Below are 27,839 nucleotides of genomic sequence, written 5' to 3' on the forward strand. Positions count from 1 at the left end.
TCTTTTAAAGTCAATGCATGTTAAAGATTTACTCATGTTCATTAAATTATTTTGCTGACCATGCTCCTTACGTCCTTCTTTCTTTTTCCCAAAGGATAGTCTTCAGTAGTTTTTCAGGGAATGGTACACTCTGTTTTTATTTTCTGAAAATGTCTTTATTTGGTTTTGTTTGTGTATGATAACTGATCAGGGTATAAAATCAAGGTTATTTTCCCTCACTGCTTTGTAGATGATAGCCCACTGTCTTCTGACTTCTATTATTATTTGTTTTTATCATAGAAATCTATTGTCACCCTGGCCGATAGCTCAGTTGGTTAGAGCATTGTCCACAGTGCAGAGGTTGTGGATTCAATCCCTGGTCAGACCACATACAGGAACAGATCGATGCTCCTGTCTCTCGTTCTCTCTCTCTAAAATCAATAAAATAAACATTTTAAAAAATCTATTGCCAATCTAATAGTTTTTCCTTTGATGTCAATCTTTTTCCCTTGAATTTGAGGCTTTTATTTTTGTTTTTCATAATTTCTTGAATATTGTCATCTATTCTTTTAAAGTATTTATTTTCTCCTAATTTCCTAATTATCTCTTTCTAGATGAGAAAATCTGATTCGCTGTATGGTGTTCCTAGGCTATGCTCTTAATGTATCATGTTTCCATCTGTCATTTTTCTCTGTCCTTCATTCTGCCTCCTTTTCTCATCTTTCATGTAACTAACGCTTTTCAGCAGTGTGTAGGTCTGCTGTTTAACAGTCCATTGAGGTTTTATAAGAATTTCAGTGACTATTTTTAGAAAAAAAAAAATTTCAAATATTTTTTAATAGTATCTTGATTTATCTTAAGGTTTGGTGATTTTATTTGCCACGCTTTTTTCCATGCTGCTTCTTTCACCAGTTAGTTTAAAATTTTTTTTTTATTGATTTTAGAGAGAGGAGAGAGAAAGGCGAGGAGGGGGAGTGAGAAGCATCAACTCCTAGTTGCTTCTCATATGTGCCTTGACCCAGCAAGCCCAGGGTTTCAAATCAGCAACCCCAGCATTCCAGGTCAACACTCTATCCACTGCACCACCACAGGTTATGCCTTGTTCGTTTTATACCTTATGAAACTATTTATGTTCTGTTCTGGAAGATTTTTACATGACTTCAGCTTCTTGGATTTTTGATCCTGCTCTTTGTTGTGTTCTCACTAATGGTGGACTATTTCCTTGTGGGTTTAGCAGTTTCTGTTTGTGAGCTTATATTGAGCCAGGCTTGTGGTGTGGATTGTGGAAGAGTCCCTCCTGTTTCTGAGTTACCTTCAGCCAGAAACCTCAAGTGCTACCATTGGCCCAAATTCAATTTATGTCCATTTATCAGCCCTGTGGGTAATGTAAATTTGAATCCTAACCTCCTTGAGGCTATAGTTGTGGTTTGGGATTGTCAAGGAAGATACTGCGCCATCTACTACCATCCTCCAGAGCCTAGCCTGAGACAGGTAGGCTTTTTTCCATTCTGGTAGCCATGGAGTTATACCACTTGGAGCTAGCTCTATTTAAGAACTTAAGCTCCAAGGAGTCAAGTGACAGTTCCAGTTATTAATGCCTTCAGGAAATACCTTGGCTTTCAAGTAATGGCCATATTTTTCTTGAATGGGTGGGGTTCCAGGTCCTGGTTGTTTCTACCCAGCACAAGACTCCTCTAATAGGCAATATTTGCTCTAGAACCCTGTGTCCGATTGGCTGAAACTGCCCAGCCTTCTCATGTTCTGTTCCCGCTGCCCATACCTGTTCCCTCTCCTTTCCTTTCACAGATGTTGGATCTGCACCCTGGTCTGAGACTTCACCTGCAAAACCCCACTTCCTCCTCCTCCTCCCTTTCAAAGGCATTGGTCCCCAGTAAACCTCTCGGGCTTCTGCACCAGCATCTAGTTCTGAAGGAGACATCTTTTGGTGTTGGGTTGCACTTTTACTGAACTGTGTGTATTCTGAAGATGGAGCCTTCAAGGGGCTTCACCTGGAGGTGTCAGCTCTAACTTCTAACCTTCATGGGCCCAAGGCTGGGTGCTCTCTTCCTTAGCCCCAGCAGGGGCAGCATCTGCTCAAAGGCTTGCCGTGGGCATTCATTGTCTTCATTTTTGGCACACGAGGGTTCCCCGTCTTCTTTTCTATTCTTTCTGTCCTAGCTCTATACTTATGTTTATTATATCCCATTTGAAATTTCCAGATGTTTCTATCAGGAGTATGTCCAGGGTATACAATCCACAAGATGTACATTTTTTTAAAAATTTTTTTTAAAGATTTTATTTATTCATTACAGAGAGGGGGAGAGAGAGAGAGAGAGAGAGAAGGGGGGAGGAGCAGGAAGCATCAACTCCCATATGTGCCTTGACCAGGCAAGCCCAGGTTTTTTGTTTTTTTTTTAGAAGCCCAGGGTTTTGAACCGGCAATCTTAGCGTCTCCAGGTCGACGCTTTATCCACTGCGCCACCACAGGTCAGGCCAAGATGTACATTTTTAAACTTTTTGAAAAAAAAAAATTTAAAGACAAATTATTTAATTGTATATATTTAATGTCTAATTGTGCTTTTAATATTTTTAAATACTCATATATAAATTATACAATACTCGGGTTGAAAGGAATTTGACAATCATGCCAGATCAGGAACTTCATTTTATAGCTCTGAAGGAATAAAGACTTCCTGTGGTCTGAGTCAGTTGCCTCATTTTATACATATACCTCTATACACATTCCCAGAAACATGTTATATACACAAAGTTGGAGGGGGATCCAACAAAATGATAAGGGTCTGAGCAATGGTCATGGGAAACGTGGGAGGCGGCAGTTTTACCTGCAGAGACTGGGTGCAGGTGGGTGACACTAAGCCATGCCTTGAGGGGTATACCAGGTGGCTGGGGACGAAGGGATGTGACACTGTGTGCAGCAGGAACATGTGTAGAGACATGGGACAGCACAGCACTCAGGGGAGGGCAGGCACTTCCATTCACCTGGAGGAGGGTGAGATGCAGGAGCAGCTGGAGGTGAGGACCAGGAAGGAGCCTGACCTCACAAGGGTACGATGTCCTGTGCTAACGTGCAGGTTCCTCTGCAAATTGAAAGGGACAAGGAGACATTCTCCCCAGGAGTCTCCAGAGGACCCAGCCAGGCCAACACCTTGGTATTATTAGCTCCATGAGACTCATTCTGGCCTCCAGAATGGTAGGAGAAATCTGTGTTGGCTTAAGCTACAAGGTTTGTGATAACCTGTCACAGCCTCAATAGAAAACTAACATAGGAAGGGACCCCTGTGCTTTGGCCTAAGTGGGACACTTCAGAGCAGGGTTCCCAGAAGCTTGGCAGCAGTGTTCGGTACCCCTCTTCTGGTCGTCAGAAACTGAACCCTCCCCTCCCATGTTCTCTGGCTTGGAGAGTGCAGCTGATCCTGAAGCTCCCAAGCTGTCCACTTAGTGAACCACTACATGGTAGAGATTTCTGGCATGAAAAGGGTCCTGCACACAGGGCACACGGGTGAGAGGAAGTGAGAGAAGGCACGAGGACTAGGAAGAGGGTGATGGTGATAGAGACAAAAATGTGGTAACTCTTTGTTAACTCTGGTTGGTGAGAATGTGGGTATCAGCCCGGGTCTAATGCCACGGGGGTGGACCTCACTCCAACATTTGTGGGCATTACCCGACCTTTCCTCGCCATGGCCCAGCCAGAAGATGCAAAGAGAAAACACCCTGTACCCACTTTGCTTTGATGTGCTGCACTTTTATCCTGACCTTCCTAGCCTCGTGTGCATCATATCAAATTATGCAAGACTGAATTACATAAACCATGATTATCTGAAGCAGAGCATGAGAAGTGTTTTGGTTTCCCCTCCAAATGTCAGTTTACCTCCACTGAGCCAAACTTCTCTGGAATCTTCCCCTCCTAGCTTTTAAGGACTGATGCCTCCCTGGGTCCAAGGTGACCAAGTGTCTAGGGAGGATCCTGAAAGCTGACCACAGTCTTGGGGTGAGGGTCAGCGCCAGAGAGGCATCAGCACCAGAGATGAAGGTGTAAGAACAGAATCCACCAAACCGCCTCGGTGCGGGTTAGATTTTATTTTAATGGGGCATTTCCTCTTCATTTGTTTTTCAAAATATCAGTTATATCAATTAAAGGTGTAAACAGGTACAAAATATACAGTACATAGAAACAATTTTCTCAACTATTCTATTGCCTAACAAAAAGTACATATGGGGGGAGGGGAGCTCAGTGAACAGCAGCCCTGGCCTCTCCTCTGCAGGGGGAACAAGTCACCCGTTTTGGATAAGGGACCCAGGGGCAGCTTCAACAAAACAGGAATGGTTACTTGTGTGGCCGGGACAGCACTGCAGCAGAATCAAGAAGCTGGGGCCCAACGGGTCTGATGCCACCGTTAGGGTGTCAGCAGAGGAGCAAACCTCACCTGCACTCGGCCATCCGGACCTGCTGGGAGCTGGGACCTGCTGGGAGCGCACACCAGGGAGGCCTGGGTCCACTAAAGCCCAGGGCCTGACACCTTTGCTCATGCGCATGCAGGACACATCTTCTAAGAGGGCAAAAATGGCAAGCTTTCTTTCCCCAAACTGAGGTTCTGGGAGGATAAGCTGTGTCTAACCTGAGGCTCTTCCCAACTGCTACACTCAACAGCCCAGGCAGGGCCAGGCTGGGATGTGTCCCCTTTGAGTAATTTATTTCCTCATCTCTAACATGGAAGAAGACCTGCCCTGCATGTTTCACAAGGTCACAGTAACAATCAAATGAGATGTGATGTGCAAGCGTTCAATGAAAACACGCTACACAAAGAGGACACAGGAGCATCTTGCTGGAGTGGAAGGCAGCCCAGGGGGGTCAGCAGGCCAGGCCTTGTTCCTGGCTCTGCAGGTACCTAGATGCTGACAGTGCCCACTACCCCTGCCTGCTCACCTCTGCAGCCCTGACCCTGTGTTTCCAGACAACCCTCTTTTCTGAGGCCCTGGAGTCACACCATAGGGCGATACTGTCAAGCCCCCTTCTGACGGGGTGGCCAGTGGCCTGAAAGGGAAACACAAGGAGGGCTGCACTGCTGACCCTCAGATGGAGAGGCAAGTTGGCAATGGTGCTGGCTGCTCCGGGGCAAGTCCTTGTCCCTGTGGAGATGGGGTAGGGGTTCCCCAGCACCAGGCGGGCCTCAGTTCCCAGGAGGCTTACAGCCCTAGGCCAGAACAGCCCAGCCTTGGGTATAGCAGGGCCTCAACGCCCCCAGGACCCTGTGCGAAGACCACCCCATGCCTAGATATCACTGGGGACAGGGGCGGCCACGGTCCCTCCTCAGTGTCCCCAGCCCCACCAACCTTCCAGCACACTCACCGTCAGACTTGGGAAGGACACAGCCCACATAAACACACGCTCCGGAAACCAAAGGTACACTAGAAACTTTAAACTGGTACCTACGACTATTTTCCAGCTTCTTCAAGAATTAAAAAAAAAAAAAGCTTCGTAATTAAATTACTTAAAATTCTATGATGCTCAGTTTTACAATCGGGGAATTCTACTTTGTTTAGAGGTGGGAGCCGTGCTGACATTTTCTCTCCTTCCAGTGATGGGTTCAGCAACTTGGGGGTTTGGTCTCCCAGTCTCCGCCCGGCCCCTGCCACCACCCGATGTCTGGAAACTGGACTGTCTGCACTGGCAGCCCGCAGGGGTCGGAGGGCAGAGGCAGACCCGGCCATCCTGGGGCGCCTTCACAGGTCCCCGCCATCGGTGGGTCCCAGGACACTCAGGCCACAAGTCCAGTCGGTCACAAGGTCTGTGGAGGCCAAGGGTCCTTTGGAGGCAGGGGTCTTGAAGGGGTCTGGGGGCCCGGCTGGGAGGGGAGGCAGAGGCTGACCGCGGGCTGGGCCCTTGGCCCCTGCTGCATGGTTGCGCTGGTGCTTGCGGAGGTGGTCCTTGCGGATGAAGCTCTTGCCACAGACAGTGCAGGTGAAGGGCCGCACGCCCGTGTGGGTTCGATAGTGGTCGATGAGCTTGGAGCGCTCGGTGAAGCGCTTCTCGCACTCGGTGCAGGGGAAGGGCCGCTCCCCCGTGTGCAGCATGCGGTGCCGGATGAGGTGGGCCGGCCGCGTGAAGCAGCGCCCGCACTCCCCGCACCGCAGGGCACTGCCGTCCCGAGAGGTCCCTGCAGCCCCCGCTGCCCCATCTGGCAGCCCACAGCTGCGCTGGTGCGCACTGAGGCTCACCTGTAGCTGGAAGCTCTTCCCGCAAGTGGCACAAGTGAAGGGGCGTGCCCCTGGGGGTGCGGCTGGGTGCTTCTTCAGGCCTGGCTTATGGCCGAAGCCTTTGGTCCGGCCAGGGTATTTACAGGGATCACTAAAGGGTCTCGGGGCCTGGCCTGGGTCCAGCACCGCCTCTCCGTTGTCAGGGGATGAGTAGGGCAGCCCCTCCGGCCCAGTCCTCGGGTTCAGGCCCACAGGAGGTTTACACCTGAAATTCCAGCCCCACCGAACCCCGCCAAGGAGCCAGTCCCCTGGCGGGGTCTCGTCCTGGGTCACGGCAGGGCTGGGCTCCCCCATGTCCCGCTCCGGCCGGGCGGGCTCCCTGAGCCCCAGCACAGGGTCCTGGCTGGGGAAGGAGCTGGCCTGGCTCTCCCAGGCGCCTTCCTGCACAGGACTAGGGAAAAACCTAGCGACTTGGCCTGGTCCGAAAAGGGTCCCGTGGGCCTCTAGGTCAGTAGGGTGCACTGGTGTGGCCACCACCTCCTCTTCCTGGACTTCAGTTTTTATCACAATTTTTACATCTGCTGAGAAAGACAGAAAGACTAGCTATCATTCTGTCCCCTTGACCGCTTAGAGCGAAGACCTGACACGTTCACCCGGACACTGGGTAGCTCCTCAGCCCCTTTAACAACGCTGGGCCCTGGTCTCCAAGCTGCAGGGCCAGCTCAGCAGGGCACTCCCGGGTGATCATGCCGCTGCTTCAAACCCTATGTGAAGACTCTTGCTCTAGAACTACCCCCACAAGTAAAACCACCATCGCATCTGCTCATTTCTACTTTTGGCTGTTAAGGTTAATCAAGAATTTATCTTGAGGAAGGAACTCTGACCACCAGGGGCAATGTACCTGAGGGGCAAAGGCACTGGGCTGGGGCTCAGGTGACACTGAATGCACCCACAGACCAGCTGTGGACTGCGGGATAACTTCTTAACCAACAGCACCTCTGTGACCACCCTGGTCACAGGGCTGTGTGAAGATTACACCAGATACCGTATCTGATGCACCTTGCACGCTATTTGGCACGCAGCAAGCATCCAGTTCATGTGGCTAGCTCGCTGATGATAAAAATATTAGTCAAACAGGCCCTGGTTGGTTGGCTCAGTGGTAGAGCATTGGCTTGGTGTGTAAAAGTCCCGGGTTTGATTTCCAGCCAGGGCATACAGAAGTGCCTGTCTGTTTCTCCACCTTTCCCCCTCTCCTTTCTTTCTCTCTCTTTCTTCCCCTCTCACAGCCAAGGCTCCACTGGAGCAAAGTTGGCCCAGGCGCTGAGGACGGCTCCATGGCCTCCGCCTCAGGTGCTAGAATGGCTCCAGTTGCAATGGAGCAACAGCCCAGATGGGCAGAGCATCACCCCCTAGTGGGTGTGCTGGGTGGATCCGGTCAGGTGCATGCAGGAGTTTGTCTCTCTGCCTCCCTGCTTCTCACTTCAGAAAAATGTGACTTTATGTTAAGTGTACTTGAATTTCACCTGTTGAGGTTTTTTTTTATCAGGGTTCCAGGCTTTCAGCACATTTTTGGAGTGCTAAGATAGAACAGAAATTATTAAAGTAACAGATGATGGGCCTTCAAAACAGAAGTCAATAGAAAAGTAACATATAAAATTTGGAAGCTTCCTTCCCGCTTCTGGCCTTTGGACATGTATCTCTGGCAGTGCTAATATCTAAGAAGCACTTCTGGCCAGGCTTGGTTGTTTCCATGCCAGAGAGGAGGCAGGTTCGGAGAATATCCTATCAAGGGACCGATTTATGAGGACTGACTGGCTAACATGAGAAATGAACAGTCAGAAATGTGGCCACACTCGAGGAAGGCTGTCCGAGACTAAGCATCTGGACGGGGATAAGAGACAGACTGTAGAGTCCTAACATCACAGACACCTGAATGCCCGCAGGCTGGAAGGCCAGGGCAGTCCGCCAATTAGAACGAGGCCTGGGCTGAGGCTGCCTCCAGGATACACGGGACCCTTTTCCGCCCTCTCTGCCACCCATACCTTCTGTGGAGGCTGCTGTGTTGAGCTTCAGGGTCCCGTCTGAGCATGCGGAAGACGGGTGGTGGGGAGGGAGGTCTGCCTGCCAGGACGTGGGGGGAATAGTGGTTGAGAAGTTGGAGTGGACGCCTGCAATGAAGAGAGCAGAGCCTGTGGGTTAGAGAACACAGCCCCACGGGACAGGAAGAGTGGCCAGACTGAGACCCCACCCTGGGCTTTCTGCACAAATATAAAGACCTCACCACTCCTGAACCCAGCTTTCTTTTGCTCCCCCTTGGAGGCAAGAGGAGGCTCCAACAGTGCTGGCTTATTTCATACAGCCTCTCCTTAATATGAGGCAACTGATGATTTAAATGCCCAATGCTGGGGACAGGAACAGAAGTGCGGCTAACCAAGGTGAGCAGAGAAATTACCAGGACAAGAGCATCATGAAACCCAGAGGGGCACACAGGTTCCCTTTGGCACAGATCCCATCTTAAGGTGGGGAAACTTCTAAGCTAGTCGCGCCAGATGCTCGAGGGGGCCCGTAGCTCTCACACTGCAGGCTCCCAGGAACTTTCCTCACGGCCTGCCCCGGTCCCTGCCACGCACTCCTGGTACCCGCTCCCCACCCGAGCTGCTCACCAGAAGCAGCATCTGTAGAGACGTCTCCTGATCCGGAATCCAGCTGGCTGAGACCCCAGGGTTCCTCCCCGATGTCTGGCTGTCCGGCTGCCCATGCCTCAACGCCCAGGGTCTGCTGCTCCTGCAGCTGGAGCTCACCCTCCTGCTTGATCTGCATTAAGAGGTCAGGGGCAGGAACCGGGGGTCCCGAGCCTAAGGAAGGGAGAGTGTGTGAGTACAGAGCATCAGGGGCCTTCGGCACCGGGGGGGGGGGGCACACAGCCAGCAGAGGTAATGGACCTCACAAAGGCCGCACAGCAAGAGCCTGGTAGGAAGGGAAAGCGAGGTCAAACAGGGTCTGCAGGGCCCCAGGGAAAAGCATGGCACTGTGCACACAGCACTGAGCTCGTGGGAGGACCAAGCTGCCCTCGGGAGGGTCTTGCTCTCACTTAAACACACGCACATATTTTAGCAGGCATACAAGATTCTCAACATGAGAGTCAAAGAGAAAACACCAAGTCAAATTAAGAGTTCAAGTGACCCTGGAAATTGTTGGGACAAGATACCCCTTAGGGGCCGAGGCTTGGGTGTCCAAGCAAGGCGGGAGCAGAGCTGAACTAACTGCCTGCGTGAAGCCAGGACCCATAAGGTTCTGTCCCAGCTGTGAGATGGGGACTAGGAAAACTCCATCTGAGGGGCCTGTCAGGTAGGTGCCCTCTTTGTCCAGGCCATGGGTGGGAAAGCCACCCATAGAAATCAGAATCCGTGCCCACACTGAATTCGTGCTACCCACGCAGTAGAGGCCTTAACCTGAGAAATTCACAGAAAGCTTGACTGTGAACTACGGCAACCCAGAAGGCCCAGCACAGGTAGAGGCAAACCTGATCCACAAGGGCCCTTACTAAAAAAAGTAAACTTACAAACCAGAAGAGATACAAAGACTCAGGAATTCTAAACAAAATAATTAGTACTAAATGCAGCAATGTAGGTAAAGGGTCTTAACAAAGGAAGGCTTATTCCACAATTGCAAGGTTGGTTCAATATTAGAACATAACAAAAGGTAGAGCATAGGCCTGGTGTGTGGAAGTCCTGAATCGGATTCCCAGTCAGGGCACACAGGAGAAGTGACCATCTGCTTCTCTATCTCTCCCCCTTCTCTCTCTCTTTCCATCCTGCAGCCATGGCTCCAAAGGCTAGAGCAAAGCTGGCCCCCCAGGGCATTGATGATGGCTCCAGAGGTGCTAAAATAGCTTGGCTGCTGAGCAGCAGAGCAGCAGCCTGAAATGGGTGGAGCATCACCCCCTAGTGGGGTTGCGGGGTGGATCCTGGTCAGGGTACATGAAGTAGTCTGTCTCTGCCTCCCTGTCTCTCACTTCATAACAAAACAAAACAAAACAAACAAACAAAAAAACCTAAAACCATAACATAATTTACCATACTAGCAGGATTAAGGAGAAAAATTATACCATATTCTCAAGAAGTATCCAAAGAGCATTCTAAATAATTCAACAGCTATTCCTTAGAAATATTTAGTCAACTAGAAATATAGAAAATTTCTTTAACTTGATAAAGGGCACTGATAAAACCTTTAGCATATATTATATTCCATGTAAAAATTTAAAAAGCGTTCTCTTTAAAATCATGAATTAATAGGATACTTGTTATCATCACTTCTATTTAAGGATTTTCTGGGAGTCCTTAGCCAGCACAAGAAAACAAAAGAAAAATAAACCATAAAAATTTGAAAAGAAACAAAAAAGGCTTATGACTCATAGATGATATATCCTTTTGGAAATTTGAGAAGCATCAGTTATTAGAAAAGTTATTAACATCAATGAAAATTTTAGCAAGATTCCTAGAAAGAAATTTCAAAAAGTGGAAGAAAATTGCATTTTTGTGCACTACTCGGGTTTTAAGGGAGCCCATCAATTACTATTATTTTTGTCATACATCTTCTTTTTCTTTTTTTATTGAATTTATTGGGGTGATACTGGTTAATGCAATTATATAGGTTTCAGGTGTACAAGTCTAAAAGCCATCATCTGTACACTGTATTGTATTCACCACCCGATGCCAAGTCTCCTTCCATCACCATTTATCCCCCCTTACTCTTTTCTACACCCCCCCCACCCCGTCACAGATTTTAAGAGATGTAAAACAAAAAAAGGAAGGCAGGTGAGGGTAAACTATGTTTATTACTGATAATTGAGAGCATCAGCTTTTATCTGTGGGTGAAAAGTGGTTCCCATACTGACCCTGATATCAGGAAGTCACCCACTGGACCATGGTCAGGAAGGCTGTCCCTAGCAGAGCAGCACAGACCGCCTGTCCCGAGGGGTGGCCAGCTGCCCCAGGGAGAAAGGGTGGCAGGACTAGACTTGTCCAACCCTTGCTCCCAAACTCCCCGATGAGGAACCTAGGACTATGTCCAACAAGGAAATGTACGGGACCTTTTAGGAGCAAATTATAAAACTTCATTGAGGCATTACAGATGAGCTAAACGGAGTGACTTACAATATTCACAGACAAGAAGCCTCATTAGAGTAAAGGGGCCAATTCAACCCAAAATGATTAATAGAATGAATGCAATTCCAACTACAATCCCACCTGGCTTCTCATGGAACTTAAAGTCATTTACCAAAGTTGTCCTGAAAGAACACAGGGAAATACCCAAGGGGCTCGTGAGAGAGAAGCAGGGTCCCGAACCCCCCACGGCCACAGAAATCCATTCCAGATGGATTCACAATTTGAACATGAAAGGCAAACTTTTAGTAGAAAATATGAGATGGTGTATTATCACCTCGAGTTGAGGGGAAATTTCTTAATTTTTATGATCTAGGATGGAGAAACCATGAAGGTAAAAACCAGTAAACCTGAGTATATTAAAATTAAAAGCTTCCATTCTTAAAGACATACCATAAATGAAGAAATCAGCCAGTCACACACCCAACAAAAAGACTAATTTTCAGAATATACAGAGAACTCGTAAAAATCTGCAAGTCAAGAGAAGACAACTGAAAAGAAAAATGGAAAAAAGATAAAACAGGTACTTCTTGGAAGAGAAGTGGCCCATAAACAGGATATAATGTTCAATCTCATTGATCAGGATAAATGAACGTTTTAAATTACAAATTTTATAAAGTATCACTCCCACCCGATGGGGAGGAGTGGAAATGTAAGGGATTTCCAGCACAGGTGAGGAAGAGGTGGGCAGAGCTGCTCGCCCTGCAGTTGCGCACTGAGCGTACCCCCCTCCCCCCCACTGCAGAGAGCATGTGGAAGTTACCTGGAAAAGTCGGGCATGTGTGCTTCCTACGACCCAGCACTTCCACTCCCGGGTCTATACTTAAAGAAACTTGTACACATGCATAACAATTTTCACAAAAGCATTGCTCTTAAAAGAAAAAAAGTTAGAAATAAAACAAATGTCCATCAAAAACAGGAATAAATGCATTGTGTTACATCCGTAAAAATATAAAAACTTAACATGGCGAAGGTTGGGACAATGGATGAACTACGCTACACTACATCAACATGGAGGAGTTTCAAAAACATAATGTTAAGTGAGAAAAGCAAGTTAGAGAAGAATATATATGATATGATCTTATTCACACACACACATATATAGTTCAGAATCAGTCACAACTAAACGTTATTCAGCAATACATACATAGAAAAACAAGAGATGAATCATATCTGTTTCTAAATTTCTTGTGTATCTGTAAGAGGAAAGGAGGAGCATGGGTCCAGGGAGGGACCATGGGGTCTTGGAAAGGGTCTGTGATCTATTTCTTATGCTGGGGTGTTATGAATATGGGCTCTTACTGTCTTTCTCTAAACTTTACCTTAATTTTGTTCTGTAGGTGATTTTGTTTGTTATGTGCAGTAAATATATATTTTTAAAAAATCCAGTTGATCCAATGTGACACTTGTTTGCAAAAACTTTAACAGTGGAAGAAAACCTGTTTAAGAGAATCTTCAAAAGTTTATGTGGGTTTTTTTTAAAAGATTTTATTTACTGATATTAGAGAGAGGAGAGAGGGAGAGAGAGAGAGAGAGAGAGAAAGAGAAGGCACCAACTCATAGCAGTTGCCTCTTATATGTGCCTTGGCTGGGCAAGCCCAGGGTTTCGAACCAGCGACCTCAGTGTTCCAGGTTGACACTTTATTCACTGCGCTGCCACAGGTCAGGCTATTCAAAAGTCTATGGCAAAAATTATCCTTGCTGTTGAAACTCTAGAAGCACTCACAAGCAAAGATGCCTGCTACCACCACCTCTGTTCGATGAGGTCTTAGCCAAACTGCTAAACAAGAAAAATAAAGTTATAAACATTTAAAAAGGGTTATCTGTGGAGGGTACCATTGTCCACATAAAAAAAATCCAAGAGAGGCCCTGGCCAGTTGGCTCAGTGGTAGAGCGTTGGTCTGGCGTGCGGAAGTCCCAGGTTCGATTCCTGGCCAGGGCACACAGGAGAGGCGCCCATCTGCTTCTCCCCCTCCCCCTCCTTCCTCTCTGTCTCTCTTTTCCCCTCCCGCAGCTGAGGTTCCATTGGAGCAAAAGATGGCCCAGGCGCTGGGGATGGCTCCTTGGCCTTTGCCCCAGGCACTGCCTCCCCGTTTCCAGCTTCAGAAAAATACAAAAAAAAAAAAAAAAAAATCCAAGATAATCTAAATAGACAAGTCATTAGACCTTATAGCAGAGTTAAGCAAATTGCTCTTTCATTAAACAAAGCCAACAGCAGAGCCATTCACCTGCAATAACTATTTAAAATATGTCATTGATTTAAAAATGCCATTCACAATACAAATAACAACTCTCAGGAGAAAACTAAAAACTTATGAAAGCACACACGGAAGCCTTCAGGAGATAAGTCTTCCCATGGAGAGAGGGGCTCAGTGTTGGAATGAGGGTAATTCTCCAGAAACAAAATTATAAAGTGCAATTTCTAACAAAATTCCTACAGGATTTTCTAAGAACTTGACATGAAGATTCTGAAATTCATATAGAACAAAGGTCCAAGAAGAGCCAAGAAAAGTTTTGAAAAGTGAGTAGGGAAGGCTTGCTCTGCTAGAATCAAGGCTTCCCAGGAAGCTCAAATGGTCCAAGGGGGTGCAGAGGTGGACAGAGACCAAGAAACAGAAGACAGAGCCCAGAAACCACCCATGCCTCTGTGGAAACCTGGTACATGATGGGGCTGGCATCACAAATCATTGCAGAAAAGACAGAATATTCAGCAAACTTGACTGGAAAATCAGACATCCTTGTGGGGAGAGGGGTTAATTCTCCCCTGCAATCTACACAAATATTAATTCTAGATGGATTGGAGATTTAAATGAGAAAGGCAAAACTTTAGAAGTTTTATTAGAAAATACTAGAGGATGTCCTTCTGAGCTGAGCTGAGCTGAGGCAGGGAAGGTCATCTTAAGACACAAAAGCACAACTCATAAAAGAAAAGACTGATATACTGACTCTGCCCAAAATGAAAACTTCTGCGCGAGAACTTCATGGTGAAAAGACAGACCGCTTGGCCCTGGCCGGTTGGCTCAGCGGTAGAGCGTCGGCCTGGCGTGCGGGGGACCTAGGTTAGATTCCCGGCCAGGGCACATAGGAGAAGCGCCCATTTGCTTCTCCACCCACCCCCCTTCCTCTCTGTCTCTCTCTTCCCCTCCCGCAGCCAAGGCTCCATTGGAGCAAAGATGGCCCAGGCGCTGGGGATGGCTCCTTGGCCTCTGCCCCAGGCACCAGAGTGGCTCTGGTCACAGCAGAGCTACGCCCCGGAGGGGCAGAGCATCACCCCCCTGGTGGGCAGAGCTTCGCCCCTGGTGGGCGTGCCGGGTGGATCCCGGTCAGGCGCATGTGGGAGTCAGTCTGACTGTCTCTCCCCGTTTCCAGCTTCAGAAAAATACAAAAAAAAAAAAAAAAGACAGACCGCAGACTGGGACATGGTACTTGCAATGCAGAGAAAGGGTTCAGGTCTGGGACCTAGAGAAAGAAGTCCTCAATCAATAAGAAAAAGAAAACAACAGTAGAAAAACAGAAAAAGACATGTCATTGCAGGAGAAACCAAATAAACCTATGAAGACAATGCTCAATTTTTAATCCAAACTAAAACAGGATATGATTTCACTTCCATGGGGTTGGCAAACATCTAATTCTGAAAAGTGGGCAGAGGTGTAAAAAAACCAGGTACTCCCTAAGTGCTCGGCAGCAATACAAGCTCGTGTGCCCACGGGAGAGCAACATGGCCATGGCAGAGGTAGAGGATTCCAGCTCTGGGTCTATTCCCCACGGAGACACAAAGAGGGGTGTTCAAGGATGTTCACTGCAGCACTGTGCGTGAGACCGAGAGCTCAGAGGAGGGGTGGATGACAAACGGTAAGATAGCTTCTTTTGGAACATGCAAAAAGGATTGAATTTCATCTACGCAATTGACAAGAGATAAACCTGAAACAGGACAATGAGCGACAAAGACGACATCTATGTAATTTTTCAAAACACAGAATTAATTAATGTCTTCAATATAAAAGCTATTCTAAACTTATGGGCCACAAAAACAGATGGTGGGCGACTAGGCCTGTGGGCCACAGCTGGCCGACCTCTGGGCTACTCCTGAGTGGACTAAGGGGACACCTGCCCACAGGGGAGGAACATGAGCACGTGCGGCCGCTGGGGAGCCAGGGCAGAACAGCAGACAGGTTTAACCAGGATTATGGTTTTGCCAGGCGAACACAATGAACAAGAGGGGCGAGGGACTTGAGGGTGTGTGCAAGGGTGATGATGGTGGCCCAGAACCACACGGGGCCACGAGGGAAATGCGGCCAAGCCGGGCAGTGAAAAGCAGCAGGCTCAGGGGCTTGTGGGAGCCGAGGATGGGGGAGCTGCTAAATTTGGGGCACAAGGGTAGCAGTCCTCCAGAACAGCAGGATGGGGAGGGTGCGCTGGATCAAGGGGATGAAAGGGGTACGACCGTTTTCAACATTCAGGGGGATGACCACGGGGTGGGAGGCGGAGAGGGACAGGGGGCAAAGGAACAGAGAGGCAGGGTGCGCAGAGGCCTGCCATTGCCTAGGGTGACAGCAGGCTCAGAGGTGAGAGCGAGGGTGGTCTGCAGGAGGCTGTGCGGAGGGCAGCATGGGATTCATGGATTGAGTTTCTAGGGAGGTGGGAGGCTGGCAGAGAGATGTGAGGAAGGGGAGGGCTGCAGGAAATGCAGAGTCCCCAGGGGATCCAGTCTCATCTGAGCAAGAATGGCGGGCAGGGACACTGAGGACAAGCCCGAGGGCTGGGGGGTATTCATGAGGCCTGAGTTCCACAAAGCGTGGTCTGACAGGGGCTGCACCGAGCCCAGAGGGGGTGAGGGAGAGAGTGGTCCAGATTCCTGAGACAGGGACAACAGGGAGTAAGGCCACAAACGAATTCTTGATGATGTGCTCCAGGCAGGGCATAGGGAACAGGGCACAGTGGGGGTCTGGCCAGCAGCCACCCCATTTCCAGGCCCCATTCACTCTTATTAATGATGGTGTGGGAACCAGAGAGGCTCACATAAGCCCACCATGCAAGCCCCTGTATCATAACCCTCTTTCCATCACATTGTTCGGTAGCTGTCACTGTGCTCGGCCCATAAACTGGTGAGTGCTCTAACCACGGCAATGTGCCCGGTTCCGAACACTGTCTGCCCTCGGAAAAGTGAGTATCTGATCGCAGAAAACAGCAGACACAGAGAAACATTTCATTCACCACGAGTTGAGTTACACACAGTAATATTCTTTAGCAACAGGTGTTTGGATGAAAAAGAAACCAGGCAGGGCTTACAGAAGAGGCGGCGGCGGGTCTCCCTGCTCAAAGGACAGACTGTCATTTACCCCACAACCCACTCAGGGCTTTGCTTTGGCCATGTGGCAGGTCTCATACGTCCACCAGCCCTTTCCTTAACTTTCAGAGATGCTGACTGGCTCCAGGAAAATCTGACACAGTGACATCTAGTATCCCAATTCACCTTAATTCAAACTGTGGTTCTAAGCCATAGTGAAACGTGTGGTTAACAAGTGGCTAATGAGTTCATGTTCTGTGACTACTGAATTTCAGTGAGATGTGGTCCGTGGATGGAGGAGAGGCTGACTCTTCGTGACGTTAAGGATGAGTAAGATGTTGTCTTTAATAGACTCCTGCCTTCCCTATCAATGTCCTTCCCTCACTTCCCCAGTTCAGTGCCCCTGGCTCTGTCTTTTTCCTAAAAGACTGGGTTTGCTGCCTGTTTCCACACTGGGAAGCATTCCTGAGTGTTCGCTGAATAGGGGATAGGTTATAACTCAACTATAAAACAAAACTTAGAAGGCCACACCTCTGGACTTTTACCTCTGTTTTTGGTGTCTCCTCATCCCCTACCCAGCCCCTCACCTGGACTCGGGTCCACAGGAACATCCGGAACCTTGGGGGCTGGGCGGCGCCAGCCACATGGCTCCTTCCCTTGCTCAGTCTGGGAGAGGACTTCGGGCTTGGAGATGGCATAGTCTGAGGAAAGACATAAAGGTTAGTGTTTGCCATTTGGTTCCATTCAGGGCTGGGGACAGGAAGCCTGGAAAACTAACAATGGCCAAGAAACTAAGTTCTGTGATTGGTATAGAGCAGCGTTCTCAACCCAGGCAATTTTGTCCCTAGGGAGACATTTTTGGTTGTCATGATTGAGGGCTGGAGGTCAGGGTGCTGCTGCCCCACAACACAGAATCATCTAGCCCAAAATAAAGAAAACTGTGGTATTGTCTCCACCTTGAGAAGGGGTACGGTTCTGCAAACTGAAATAGAACGTCACACTTGCACCCGCTCCATCTCACCAAGGGTACCTTAGTGCCTCAGGATCTGGGGTCGCACTGAAACACCCCAAGAGGAAGTAAGCCCAGGAAGAAATGGCTCAGCCCTTCTGGGGTGTCACACAAGGAGCGGGCGGCAGCCCCAGGGTCTGGGGCAGCGAGGTGTCGAGCACTAAGGCAGTGCTGGCTGCAGGAAGCCCGGTCCGCCCACACTCCCCGCACACCCAGAGGACTGCCATGGTTAAGGCCACATAGCTCAGCAGGAGAAGGCAAAAGTAAATAATCTCAGACGTGGGTGGGTTATATCCTGGATCTGAGTAGTAGGAGCCTTCTCCACGCCACATCTCAGCAGAATGGAAATAGCCATCTCCGCCCTGGTTATGGGAGGGGCCGTCCCACCTCAGTCTGGCATCCCACGAATTTCACCAGGTGGAAGGGAGCTTTCGACTCAGTCACCCAGCACTCAGTTTTAGGAATTGGAGATAACTCTTTGCACAGTCCAAGTTTCTAGTGACTTATATATACTTGCAATAAAACCCACTGGCGTGAAAAGAGAGGCCTGAGGACTCTCCAAATAACCCTGAACTGAGAAAGGCGTGCCAGGCCTTACCCAGGGAGACCAGCGTCTCGTAGTTGCCCCTCATCACGTGCTTGTATAGCTCCTTCTGCCACTCGTCCAGCTTGCCCCACTCCTGCTCCGAAAAACAAAGTCATGTCATCAAAGGTCACGGGCACCTGGAACCACAGGTGTCACACACGTGCACCCGCACTTACAGGCATGGCCCCTCGGGCTGTCCCATTGCAGGGGCCCGGGTTACCTTGGGGGCCTCCGCCTTGCTGCCCGGGGGCAGCCGCAGGACCCAAAAGTTCCTGTTCCTCAGCAGGTTCTCCATGTTCTCCAGCCGCCTCTGCAGCAGCCCGTACTCCTGCAGCAGGGTCCCCAACACGGCCCACTTGCCCTCCAGCTGGTTCCCAAACTCCAAGGCCGTCTTCTCGCAGTCGGCCAGCTTCTTCTCAGCCATCCCTGTTCGGCCTTCTAGGGAGAGCAAGCGGGCAGCCTGGGATTCGATCTTCCTCTCCATTGCCTGAATGGTAGCTGCCATCGTCCAGGGAGAAATCTTCCAGAAACAAAGAGAGAAGACTGGCATCAATCATTCCACTAGTCGTGTTCTGGGAGCCCGGCTGCCCTAGGTGTTGTGGAGCTGGGCTGCGGGCGGGAGCCCCTATGTGAAAAGTGGGGATGCCCTGTGCCACATGCCAGGTGTCAGCCTAGCAATCACCTCCTCTGGGGGTCGTAGACATCACCTAAGGATGGGCAGCTGCCGTCCCTCTGGGCCTCTACAGAACATTGTGCAGACCCCTGTGGCTGCATTCACCGCCCTGTAGTCACTTCCTGCACCAGCCTGTGTGACCTCAGAAAGCTGCACTGCCCCTTTGCTCAGCACTGCGCATGCCCACAGCAGGCTCTCCGTGCATTCTGCTAAACACAGTGGCTGTGCACTGCCGGGCATTTTAGTAGAGAGACAGTAAACTGCAGATTTACTACAGCCCAACCAGCACTCCCATCATAATCACACAGGGACTGTCTACTGATGATGACCTAGCAAAAAAAAACAGCTGGTTCACTGAAATGACACAAACAAGAGCGTTGCTCAATTGCTTCCTTTCTTTTTTCTTTTTTTAAAGCAGCTTGTGTCTCTTTTTAATAAACACAAAAATCTAATTGCTAACTCCCCCTACCCCGGACAATTTGATTTTGTTCCCTCCCCCATCGCCACCCTCTCCAAACTAAAAAATCACCACTATTGCAAATCTCCACCAGCCAAGAGTTAGACTTTTTTGCTATACCATGAGTCCCCTAGGCCCCCTGAGATGCTGACATTTTCCTCTCATTGTTCCTACTTCTCCTCTCGAGGGCAGAATTATGGTTTTGTACATTCCTGTGGCCACCCCAGGATCAGTGACACACCTTACAGACTGGAGAGGGAAAGTAAGACATATGTCATTATGTTAGACTTCTGCATGTTCAGCAACCACCCCGGACGTGGTGCTTCCCCCAGCAGTGACTTCCCTGCCTCTGCAAAGTTCACACGGTGGCTTGAATGATCGGCAGTTGGAGACACTGAGGAAAGGGGGGCTTTCATTAGGGGCTGGATCACCTACCACACCCACACCTACATCTGAAGGTCACACCCAAGTGTCAGAGAGGGGCTCCAACCATTCATGCCTCTTCCTGGCATGCCTGAGTATCCATGGTTCCTTATAACATTCTGGAAATGAGTCCTAAACAAATGGTTGGTGACTATTTGCAAAATAAAGAAGTGACCCCTAGAAACCAGGGTGGACTTACTTAGAGAAAGTCACCGAGCACTAGAACATGGGTGGGCACCTCAGAAAACAGTGACAGAAGGAAGCGTTTTAGCAGGAGCTGAAAAAACTGTCAAGGATGGAGCATCAGAGAATCTGGTTGTTTGCAGGAAGGCTGGACCAGATGACCTCTGACCTGAAGAAGGAAGGGCTCTGGCTGCATCTCAAAGGATAGGAGCTGGAAGGCAGACAGAGCTGCAACAGCTGGAAGTGTATGAAACCCCTGCTCTCCAGAGGCAGGTATTCTGCCCTGAGGCTGCTGGGATTGCAGTTGGGCTGGCATTGCGGGCCTGGTACCTTCTCCCTGCCCCTGGTCAGTCCCTGCCATGTGATCTCAGCCTCCAAGAGTTTGTGCTCCTTTCACTTCATCACCCAGCTCTCCATCCACTGAAGTCCTACTCATTCAGCCTCCAAGTATACCTGACTGCCAGCCATGAGTATTTTGTAGGAAAGGGCCTCTGAGTAAACTCCTGCTTTATAAACAATGAGGCACCCAATTTTTCTTACTTTAATAGGGCCAGGGAGTCCTGTGAAAGACCTTCACACTACCTGGTGGGAGGTGGCAACTGTCTCTGCTCAAATACAGCTCCTTACTAAACGGTGGCTGGACAATGCAGCCTGTCCCCAGAATCCTGCCAGGGAAGGAAGCCCAGGTGTTCAAACCCCTTCTACTTCTGCTGCAGCTTCCAGACCAAAGCCATCTTTTTCAGGTGCAAGGACGTTTCTCTGTTCCTTGAACAAGCTGGCACTGCCGTTTCTCTGTGTGCCCGAACCGTCCTCCGCACCTGAAATCCTAGCCTTCCCTGAGAGCTCAAATCACAGAGGCAGGAGGGGTGCGGATTGCTGCCATAGGCCCCTGCCCTCTCCCTTCCCTTGCCTCCCAAGCATGTTTCTACCTCCATGCAGGAAGCACGCACCTCTGCCTGTTTAGCACTATTACTGCCTGTGTACCTGCCTGCTGCCCCCAACGCCGTGTGTTCCTGAACACAGGGCGGCCGTGTCTTTTCACACACTTTCTAGCTGTGCGATCCTGGGCAAGTTAACTTCTCTAGGCCTCAGGTTTTCCTTTTGTACGATCGAGAGAGCGAGTACCTACCCTCCAGGCTTGCTGTGAGGACAAAATCATGCCTCACCGGGCTGGTGAGGAGCCTGTTTCTACACACGGGGGCAGCTGTCTTCCGCCTGGACCCCAGCGAGCTGGGCACGCGGTGCTGGGTGTCTGCGGAATCCAAGCCGCTTCGGACACCTCCCAGGTGCCACCAGGCCGCTGGGGGGAGCTGGGGGGTAGCGGACGCAGGGCAGAGCGGTGGGCAGAGAAAGGAGACGCGGGGAGGGTGGGGGGCGCCCCGATGAAGGGGCCCGCGGGTGGGGCGGGAGCAGGAAGCCGCGGAGGGCCGCTGGAACTCGGCGCGGGGCGGCCTCCAGGGCGGGGACGGCAGGTTCCGCCCCGCTCGGGCTCGGGCTCGGCCCGGATGGGGGGCCCGGCCGGCGGGCGCGTAGGCCCCGGCGGACCCCGCGCCCGGCTCGCCGCAGCCCCAGGCCCGGAGGCCCGGCGCAGCCCCCGGAGCTCCTCCCCAGGGCCTGCGGCGCCGTGTGCTGGGTCCGGGCCCCGAGTGCGCGCTTGCTAGTCGCCCTTACCGGAGCCGCGGCTGCCTCGGCCATGGCCCTGCGCTGTCCGGCCGGGCCGGCCCGGCCCGGAGGAAGTCGCTGCCGCCGTGCGGCCCCACGCAAGCCGGCCCCGGCCTCTCCGCAGGCGCCGCCTGCTCGCCGGCCGTCTCCGTCCGCCGCGCGCGCTCCTCGCTGGCCGGCCCGAGCCGCTCCGTCCAGACGCGCCGCCGCCGTCAGCGCCCGGCCGGTCCACACTGCATCCTGGGAGCCGGCGCAGGCCCGTGAGGCTTCCTGGAGGCAGCGCGGCCGCACAGCCCCACCTGCAGCCCGACAGGCGAACGGCAGGCGCCCGCCAGCCCCGCCCCGCCCCGCCCACACCGACCCCCCGGAAACGGCCGGGCGCGCGCTGAGTCACTGCCTAGACCCCACGCCGGACCTGCCGCTGGCCAGAGATCGGGCTTTGGGTCCCGTGACCCGAAGGGCTCGGTGGCCGAGAACGATCGCTCCGCTCGAGGAACCAGCCGGACAGCCCCGGTGACCGCGGCCGCTCCCCTTGATACCCCCAGGGAACTCGCCACGTCGCACCTGCAGCTTTAGATCCTGCTTGGCGATTTGCGCTTCTTACTGTGTCGTTGCTTATTTGGCAGCTGCAGCTCACGTCTACCTTTGGTTTGAAAAGGAAAAAATCCTCCTAACAATAGGAACGTAGTTCGGTAAACCTTGGAAGGCAGCCACCCAGAACTCCCTATACCCTGTTAAAAATATAAATATTTTTAATGGAATGACCAGTGGAACACAGTGCCATCATTTAAAATTATTTTGGTAAAGAACTTGGTATGGGAAGATGTTCCAATTATTATTACAGGCGGCGGTCCAGAATGATCCTATTTGTACTTTTTAAAATGAATATATGTATATAAAAATGACAAGTTTGGAGGCACACAGTCCAAGGAGTCTTCTTTAACCGTGAGACCGCGGGCCATTTTAACACATTTTCTAAATTTTTCAAATTTAAAAATTTTGTAATAACAATAATATTTTATACTAGTTTTGTAATAACAGGAATGGTATTTTTAAACAAGAAGGCGAGGGAAATAAATAAATTAGAAAATCTCCTACCGTGGAGCGGAGCCAGGAGCCGGCTGATATGGAGGGCCCCCCCCCCCCCGGAGGCCCCCCCCCCCGTGGTCACAAGGATGCATTTTCTTTCCGTTTCCTCTGCCTGGGGCTCCTTCCTGAAGAGAAACATGGCCCACGTGCTCCAGACTTAAGCGGGGTCCCCGGGTCTAGCAGCAGGGGTCTAGCAGCGGGATCTCAACATGCCCTTGTTTTCCTCAGCCTGGGCATAACCTATAGCAAGGGGGTCGCCCCGGATGCATTCTCCCCCCAGGAGTTGTGGTCTGGGCTACACTTTATTCAAACTGTTTTGGGAGATCTGTTCCCTGCACCTGTGTTTACAGGGTAAGTTTACAGAGCATAAAGTAATTACTTTGTACAGATCTTAACTCTCTGTGATATGTGGTGTGATGAACTGTGGTTCCCAAGAATTCATCACTCTCCTCTGGTCTGTTACCACTACCGCTGCCACCTCCTTCACCCTCCTAGAAAAATCTAAAGTGGGTGGTCATTGAGGGTCTGCAGCTCACCCAGATGGGCCTGGGGAGTAGGTCGGTGAACTTGAGACCAGGAGTCAACCTAGGAGGTGAGACTGTTTAGATGAAGGGTTGGAAACATTTTTGGCTGAGAGAGCCATGAAAGCCACATACTTTAAAATGTAATTCCATGAGAGCCATACAATATGTTTAACACTAAATACAAGTAAATGTGTGCGTTTTATGTAAGACCAACACTTTTAAAGTACTCTGAATTCTTTTTAATAACATGCTGTTGCTAACCAATGATAAATAAAGTACTTCTTACCATTAATGCGACTTCTGGTGCTGCATGGTTTTGCTGATGGCTTTGTAGTCTGGTTGATACGTGGTGAGGTTAAGCTTCATGCAGGCATTGAGACTTTCATCCGTTAAATGTGATCGTAGGTTGGTCTTAACATTCTTTAGATGTGAGAAAGACTGCTCACATGCAAATGTAGAGCCAAACATTGTCAGTACAGCAATACTCACACACTGCAGTGTGTGGTATGTGACGGGAAGCGCATTCCAAATATTGACAATCCGCTGGTCCGCGAGTTAAAGTTTTTTCATTTCTCTCTACTTGTGTTTGCTCGCCAACTCTGCCTGCTGTCGTGCAAGTCTTTCCAAATCTTCATTCAGTGACTTGAACTTATTCACCCACATGTCTGAGGCCTTCAGGTCAGCAGCTTGTTGCTCAAAATCTCTGACGGAGACACTGGGGATGTAACTCAGGTCAGCGCTGCCCACTGCACACTCGTATGGATGGTGATGAACATAAAAAGATGAGTGCGCTCACGAAATTCTCCAAAGCATGCTTTGAATGACTGCAGGAGATTAGATGTGAAGCCTGCTAGCTGCTGGAGATCAAGATGTTGAGCAGGGTCACTTGCTGTGCATGCATTTTTAAACTCTCTCAGGTTTTCAAAGTGTAGTAAATGACCTGTTTCAGTGTCGATGATGAAGAGTTCCAGCTTGTTTTCAAATGCAAACACTGCTTGTTGAAGGAATATGACTGTCTTTCCAATGCCTTGCATTTTCTTCTTTTCTTTTTTTTTTTGTATTTTTCTGAAGCTGGAAATGGGGAGGCAGTCAGACAGACTCCCGCATGCGCCCGACCGGGATCCACCCGGCACGCCCACCAGGGGCGACGCTCTGCCCCCCAGGGGGCGATGCTCTGCCCCTCCGGGGCGTCTCTCTGCCACGACCAGAGCCACTCTAGCGCCTGGGGCAGAGGCCAAGGAGCCATCCCCAATGCCCGGTCCATCTTTGCTCTAATGGAGCCTCGGCTGCGGGAGGGGAAGAGAGAGACAGAGAGGAAGGAGGGGGGTGTGGAGAAGCAAATGGGCGCTTCTCCTATGTGCCCTGGCCGGGAATCGAACCCGGGTCCCCTGCACGCCAGGCCGACGCTCTACCGCTGAGCCAACCGGTGGGCGTGCCGGGTGGATCCCGGTCAGGCGCATGAGGGAGTCTGTCTGACTGCCTCCCCGTTTCCAGCTTCAGAAAAATACAAAAAAAAAAAAAAAGAAAGAAAAGAAAAGTCCGAATTTTACTCAGACAAGCTACAAAACGGCTGAGCACCTTCCCTCTTGACAACCAATGCACATTGCTGTGCAGAAGCAGACCAGGATCATCATTCCCAACTTCATCCAGCAGTGTTTTCTTCAGTCTAACGTTCTCCTAACTGAGCTATTTCGGCTCCCCAGTTGTGTTTTAAACTGGTGATCATTTAAAGCTCGGGCAACAATAAAGTTGACCACCTGAATGACCAGCGATATCACCTCACCAAGCTGCTCGCCACACATCTGAGCACAAAGCGCCTCCTGATGTAGGATGCAGTGAAAACTTAGGATGGGTCTCTTTTCATGTTCACAAAGAAGTGCTATGAATCCTCTGTTTTTCCCCACCATGCACGGAACACCATCAGTACACACCGAAATAAGTTTATCCATCGGTAGATTTTTTTCTTTAGTGAACTCAGTGAAAGACGAACAAATCCTCCCCTCTTGTTGTCTTTTTCATAGGCAAAACAGCTAGACTTCCCTCACATAGTGTGTCACCGACAGCATACCTTGCAATCACACTGAACTGGGATAAATGGCTTACGTCTGTTGACTTATCCAAAGTGAGAGAAAAGAATGGTGCTGCATTTATGTCCTTCACTTGTGTTGCCTCAATTTGATTTGCTATCATGATGGTACGATCGTGAACAGTTCTTGCCAAAAGAGGCATGGCTTTTATTAGTTTGATTATCTTGTCTTTATCCGAAAAGTCGTCAAAAAGTTCATTGGCAACATCAAGCATGAATGTTTTGGCATACTCCCCATCTGTGAATGGCTTTCTGTTTCTCACAACTGCTAAAGCACCAGCAAAGCTAGTCGAATTTCAGTCACCTTGTTGGGTCCAAACATGGAGTTGCTGCTGACTAGCTTGCACTCTGCACAGTAGCTCTTGACATGCTTTCTTCCTGCTGTCCTTCGCTGGATATTTTGATGCAAATGTAGTATGGTGTGTGTTGAAGTGCCACTTTATATTTAACCGTTTCATCGATGCAATTTTATGATTGCATTTTAGACACACTGCAGAACTGCTCTCTCTACAAAGGTGAATTCCTCTGTCCATTCCTGCTGAAAAGTACGATACTCCTCTTTTTTTATTTTAGCCATCTTCTTCATCAAAAGGGTTTCTGCAATTAGCTAGCTGACTACTTGATTAAAAGGAGAGAAGTTTACTTCCTGACCTCACAACGACCCATGTACGTGAGGCATTATTCAATAAAAATTTGGTGTTGTCCCGGAGGATAGCTGTGATTGGCTCCAGCCACCCACAACCATGAACATGAGCGGTAGGAAATGAATGGATTGTAATACATGAGAATGTTTTCTATTTTCAACGTTATTTTTTTTTATTAAAGATTTGTCTGCGAGCCAGATGCAGCCATCAAAAGAGCCACATCTGGCTCGCGAGCCATAGGTTCTCAACCCCTGGTTTAGATGTAGGGGCAGCTACCTTGGGGCCCCTGCGGGTCCTTCCTCAGGCAGCTCCAGCAGTATGCGTGAACCTCCATTTCTCCAGCTGCGCCCTTAGGCCTGAGGTTTTCCCTGGGGATCAGGCATACAGCCCTAAAGGTTTAGGCCTTTCAAAAAGGCTGCAGCAGCCCTGGCCAGTTGGCTCAGCGGTAGAGTGTCGGCCTAGCGTGCGGAGGACCCGGGTTCGATTCCCGGCCAGGGCACACAGGATAGGCGCCCATTTGCTTCTCCACCCCTCCGCCGCACCTTCCTCTCTGTCTCTCTCTTCCCCTCCCGCAGCCAAGGCTCCATTGGAGCAAAGATGGCCCGGGCGCTGGGGATGGCTCTGTGGCCTCTGCCTCAGGCGCTAGAGTGGCTCTGGTTGCAACATGGCGACGCCCAGGATGGGCAGAGCATCGCCCCCTGGTGGGCAGAGCTTCGCCCCTGGTGGGCGTGCCGGGTGGATCCCGGTCGGGCGCATAAGGGAGTCTGTCTGACTGTCTCTCCCTGTTTCAGCTTCAGAAAAATGCAAAATGCAAAATGCAAAAAAAAAAAAAAAAGGCTGCAGCAGTCACTGCTACTGCTCACCAGATATTTTCCAGTTGGCTTCCCTTGAGGGATATGCCTGGATTGTGTTTCCTGGTCTCTTCTGGATAGGTCTGGCCAATGAGCTGTCATTTCTAAGGTAAGGTTTTAATTATAGGTTAGGGACCTCCAAAGATTTTCTTCCCTCTACTGTGGTGGCCAGCAATATTTGAGAAAGTGGCTGTTCTATTTTCCTGCATTCTGGAGGGAGGAAACATTGATGAGCAATAGCATGAGCATGAGACCCTTGCTGTAATCAGCCCCGCGACTGTGGGGTTCACTGTAACGGCAGCTGAACCTGCTGGTACCAAGGCTTGGTGAAAGTTGGCCTGGCATGGGGGCAGGTGTCCTGGACTCCAGGTGGTGTCTGTTCAAGCCCGACTCCTCACAAAAGCCTTCCTCCCACCCTGGGTAAAGAAAGCACTGTCTGCGGGCTCCCAGAAGACATTACCCTGCAGCAAATAGGGAATGAGAAGTGGCTCTGGGGTTCCTCCGCAGGGTTAGCCCCAGGTCCCCCAGGGGAAGCTCCGGGGGGCGCTGGTTTTCAGGCCCTGGCTCTTAGGAGTGACATCTTTTCCAGCTCTTGTCCAGGAGACTCTGTAAGTCTCTAGGACCGGCTGGCTGTGGACCAGTTACTCGCAGACACTCAAGGACAGAGAAAAGTGTCTGTGTGTCCTGTGACACTGCCTGAAATAGCCCTCAGCAAGCCAGAAGTTGTCATACTTCAATGGTCCTTGTAAATCTTGTACTCCCATTGTCATACTTCCATGCTTGTTTACATTTTAAAAGGTTGTTTTGACTTAGGAAAAAAGTTGACTGTTTGATGCTTCAAGATCCCCCTTTTGCTGCCCCCTCCCCCCAGGTCTCCATGCTGGGGGTTCCATGCCTTAGTCTGATTTCCACTGGGATGACATCACCTTCAGCCAACCTGCAGGGAAGCTCCTGATGTGGCTTTAGAGAGCCATGGCAAGGTGGCCATGTGGCAGATGTATGGAG

General features: G+C 50.1%; 1 protein-coding gene across 2 annotated transcripts; it reads right to left on the reverse strand.

Moving 5' to 3' along the window:
* Nucleotides 1-2,573: 2,573 nt before the first annotated feature.
* ZNF746 (zinc finger protein 746) lies at nucleotides 2,574-21,943 on the reverse strand. 2 transcript variants are annotated; one of them, XM_066262548.1, is made up of 7 exons: nucleotides 21,650-21,943; nucleotides 18,463-18,762; nucleotides 18,255-18,336; nucleotides 17,235-17,348; nucleotides 8,859-9,050; nucleotides 8,238-8,363; nucleotides 2,574-6,773 (listed from the first exon to the last, which is right to left on the reverse strand). In XM_066262548.1, exons 1-7 carry the CDS (start codon nucleotides 21,671-21,673, stop codon nucleotides 5,722-5,724), a joined length of 1,890 nt encoding a protein of 629 aa, XP_066118645.1. In that variant the 5' UTR covers nucleotides 21,674-21,943; the 3' UTR covers nucleotides 2,574-5,721. The 2 variants fall into 2 exon arrangements, with proteins under 2 accessions (XP_066118645.1, XP_066118646.1); XM_066262549.1 differs by having other exon boundaries at nucleotides 2,574-6,776; nucleotides 21,650-21,940.
* Between the last annotated feature and the right edge of the window lie 5,896 nt (nucleotides 21,944-27,839).

Source organism: Saccopteryx bilineata, chromosome 2 (assembly GCF_036850765.1).
Source record: "Saccopteryx bilineata isolate mSacBil1 chromosome 2, mSacBil1_pri_phased_curated, whole genome shotgun sequence".
NCBI lineage: Eukaryota > Metazoa > Chordata > Mammalia > Chiroptera > Emballonuridae > Saccopteryx > Saccopteryx bilineata.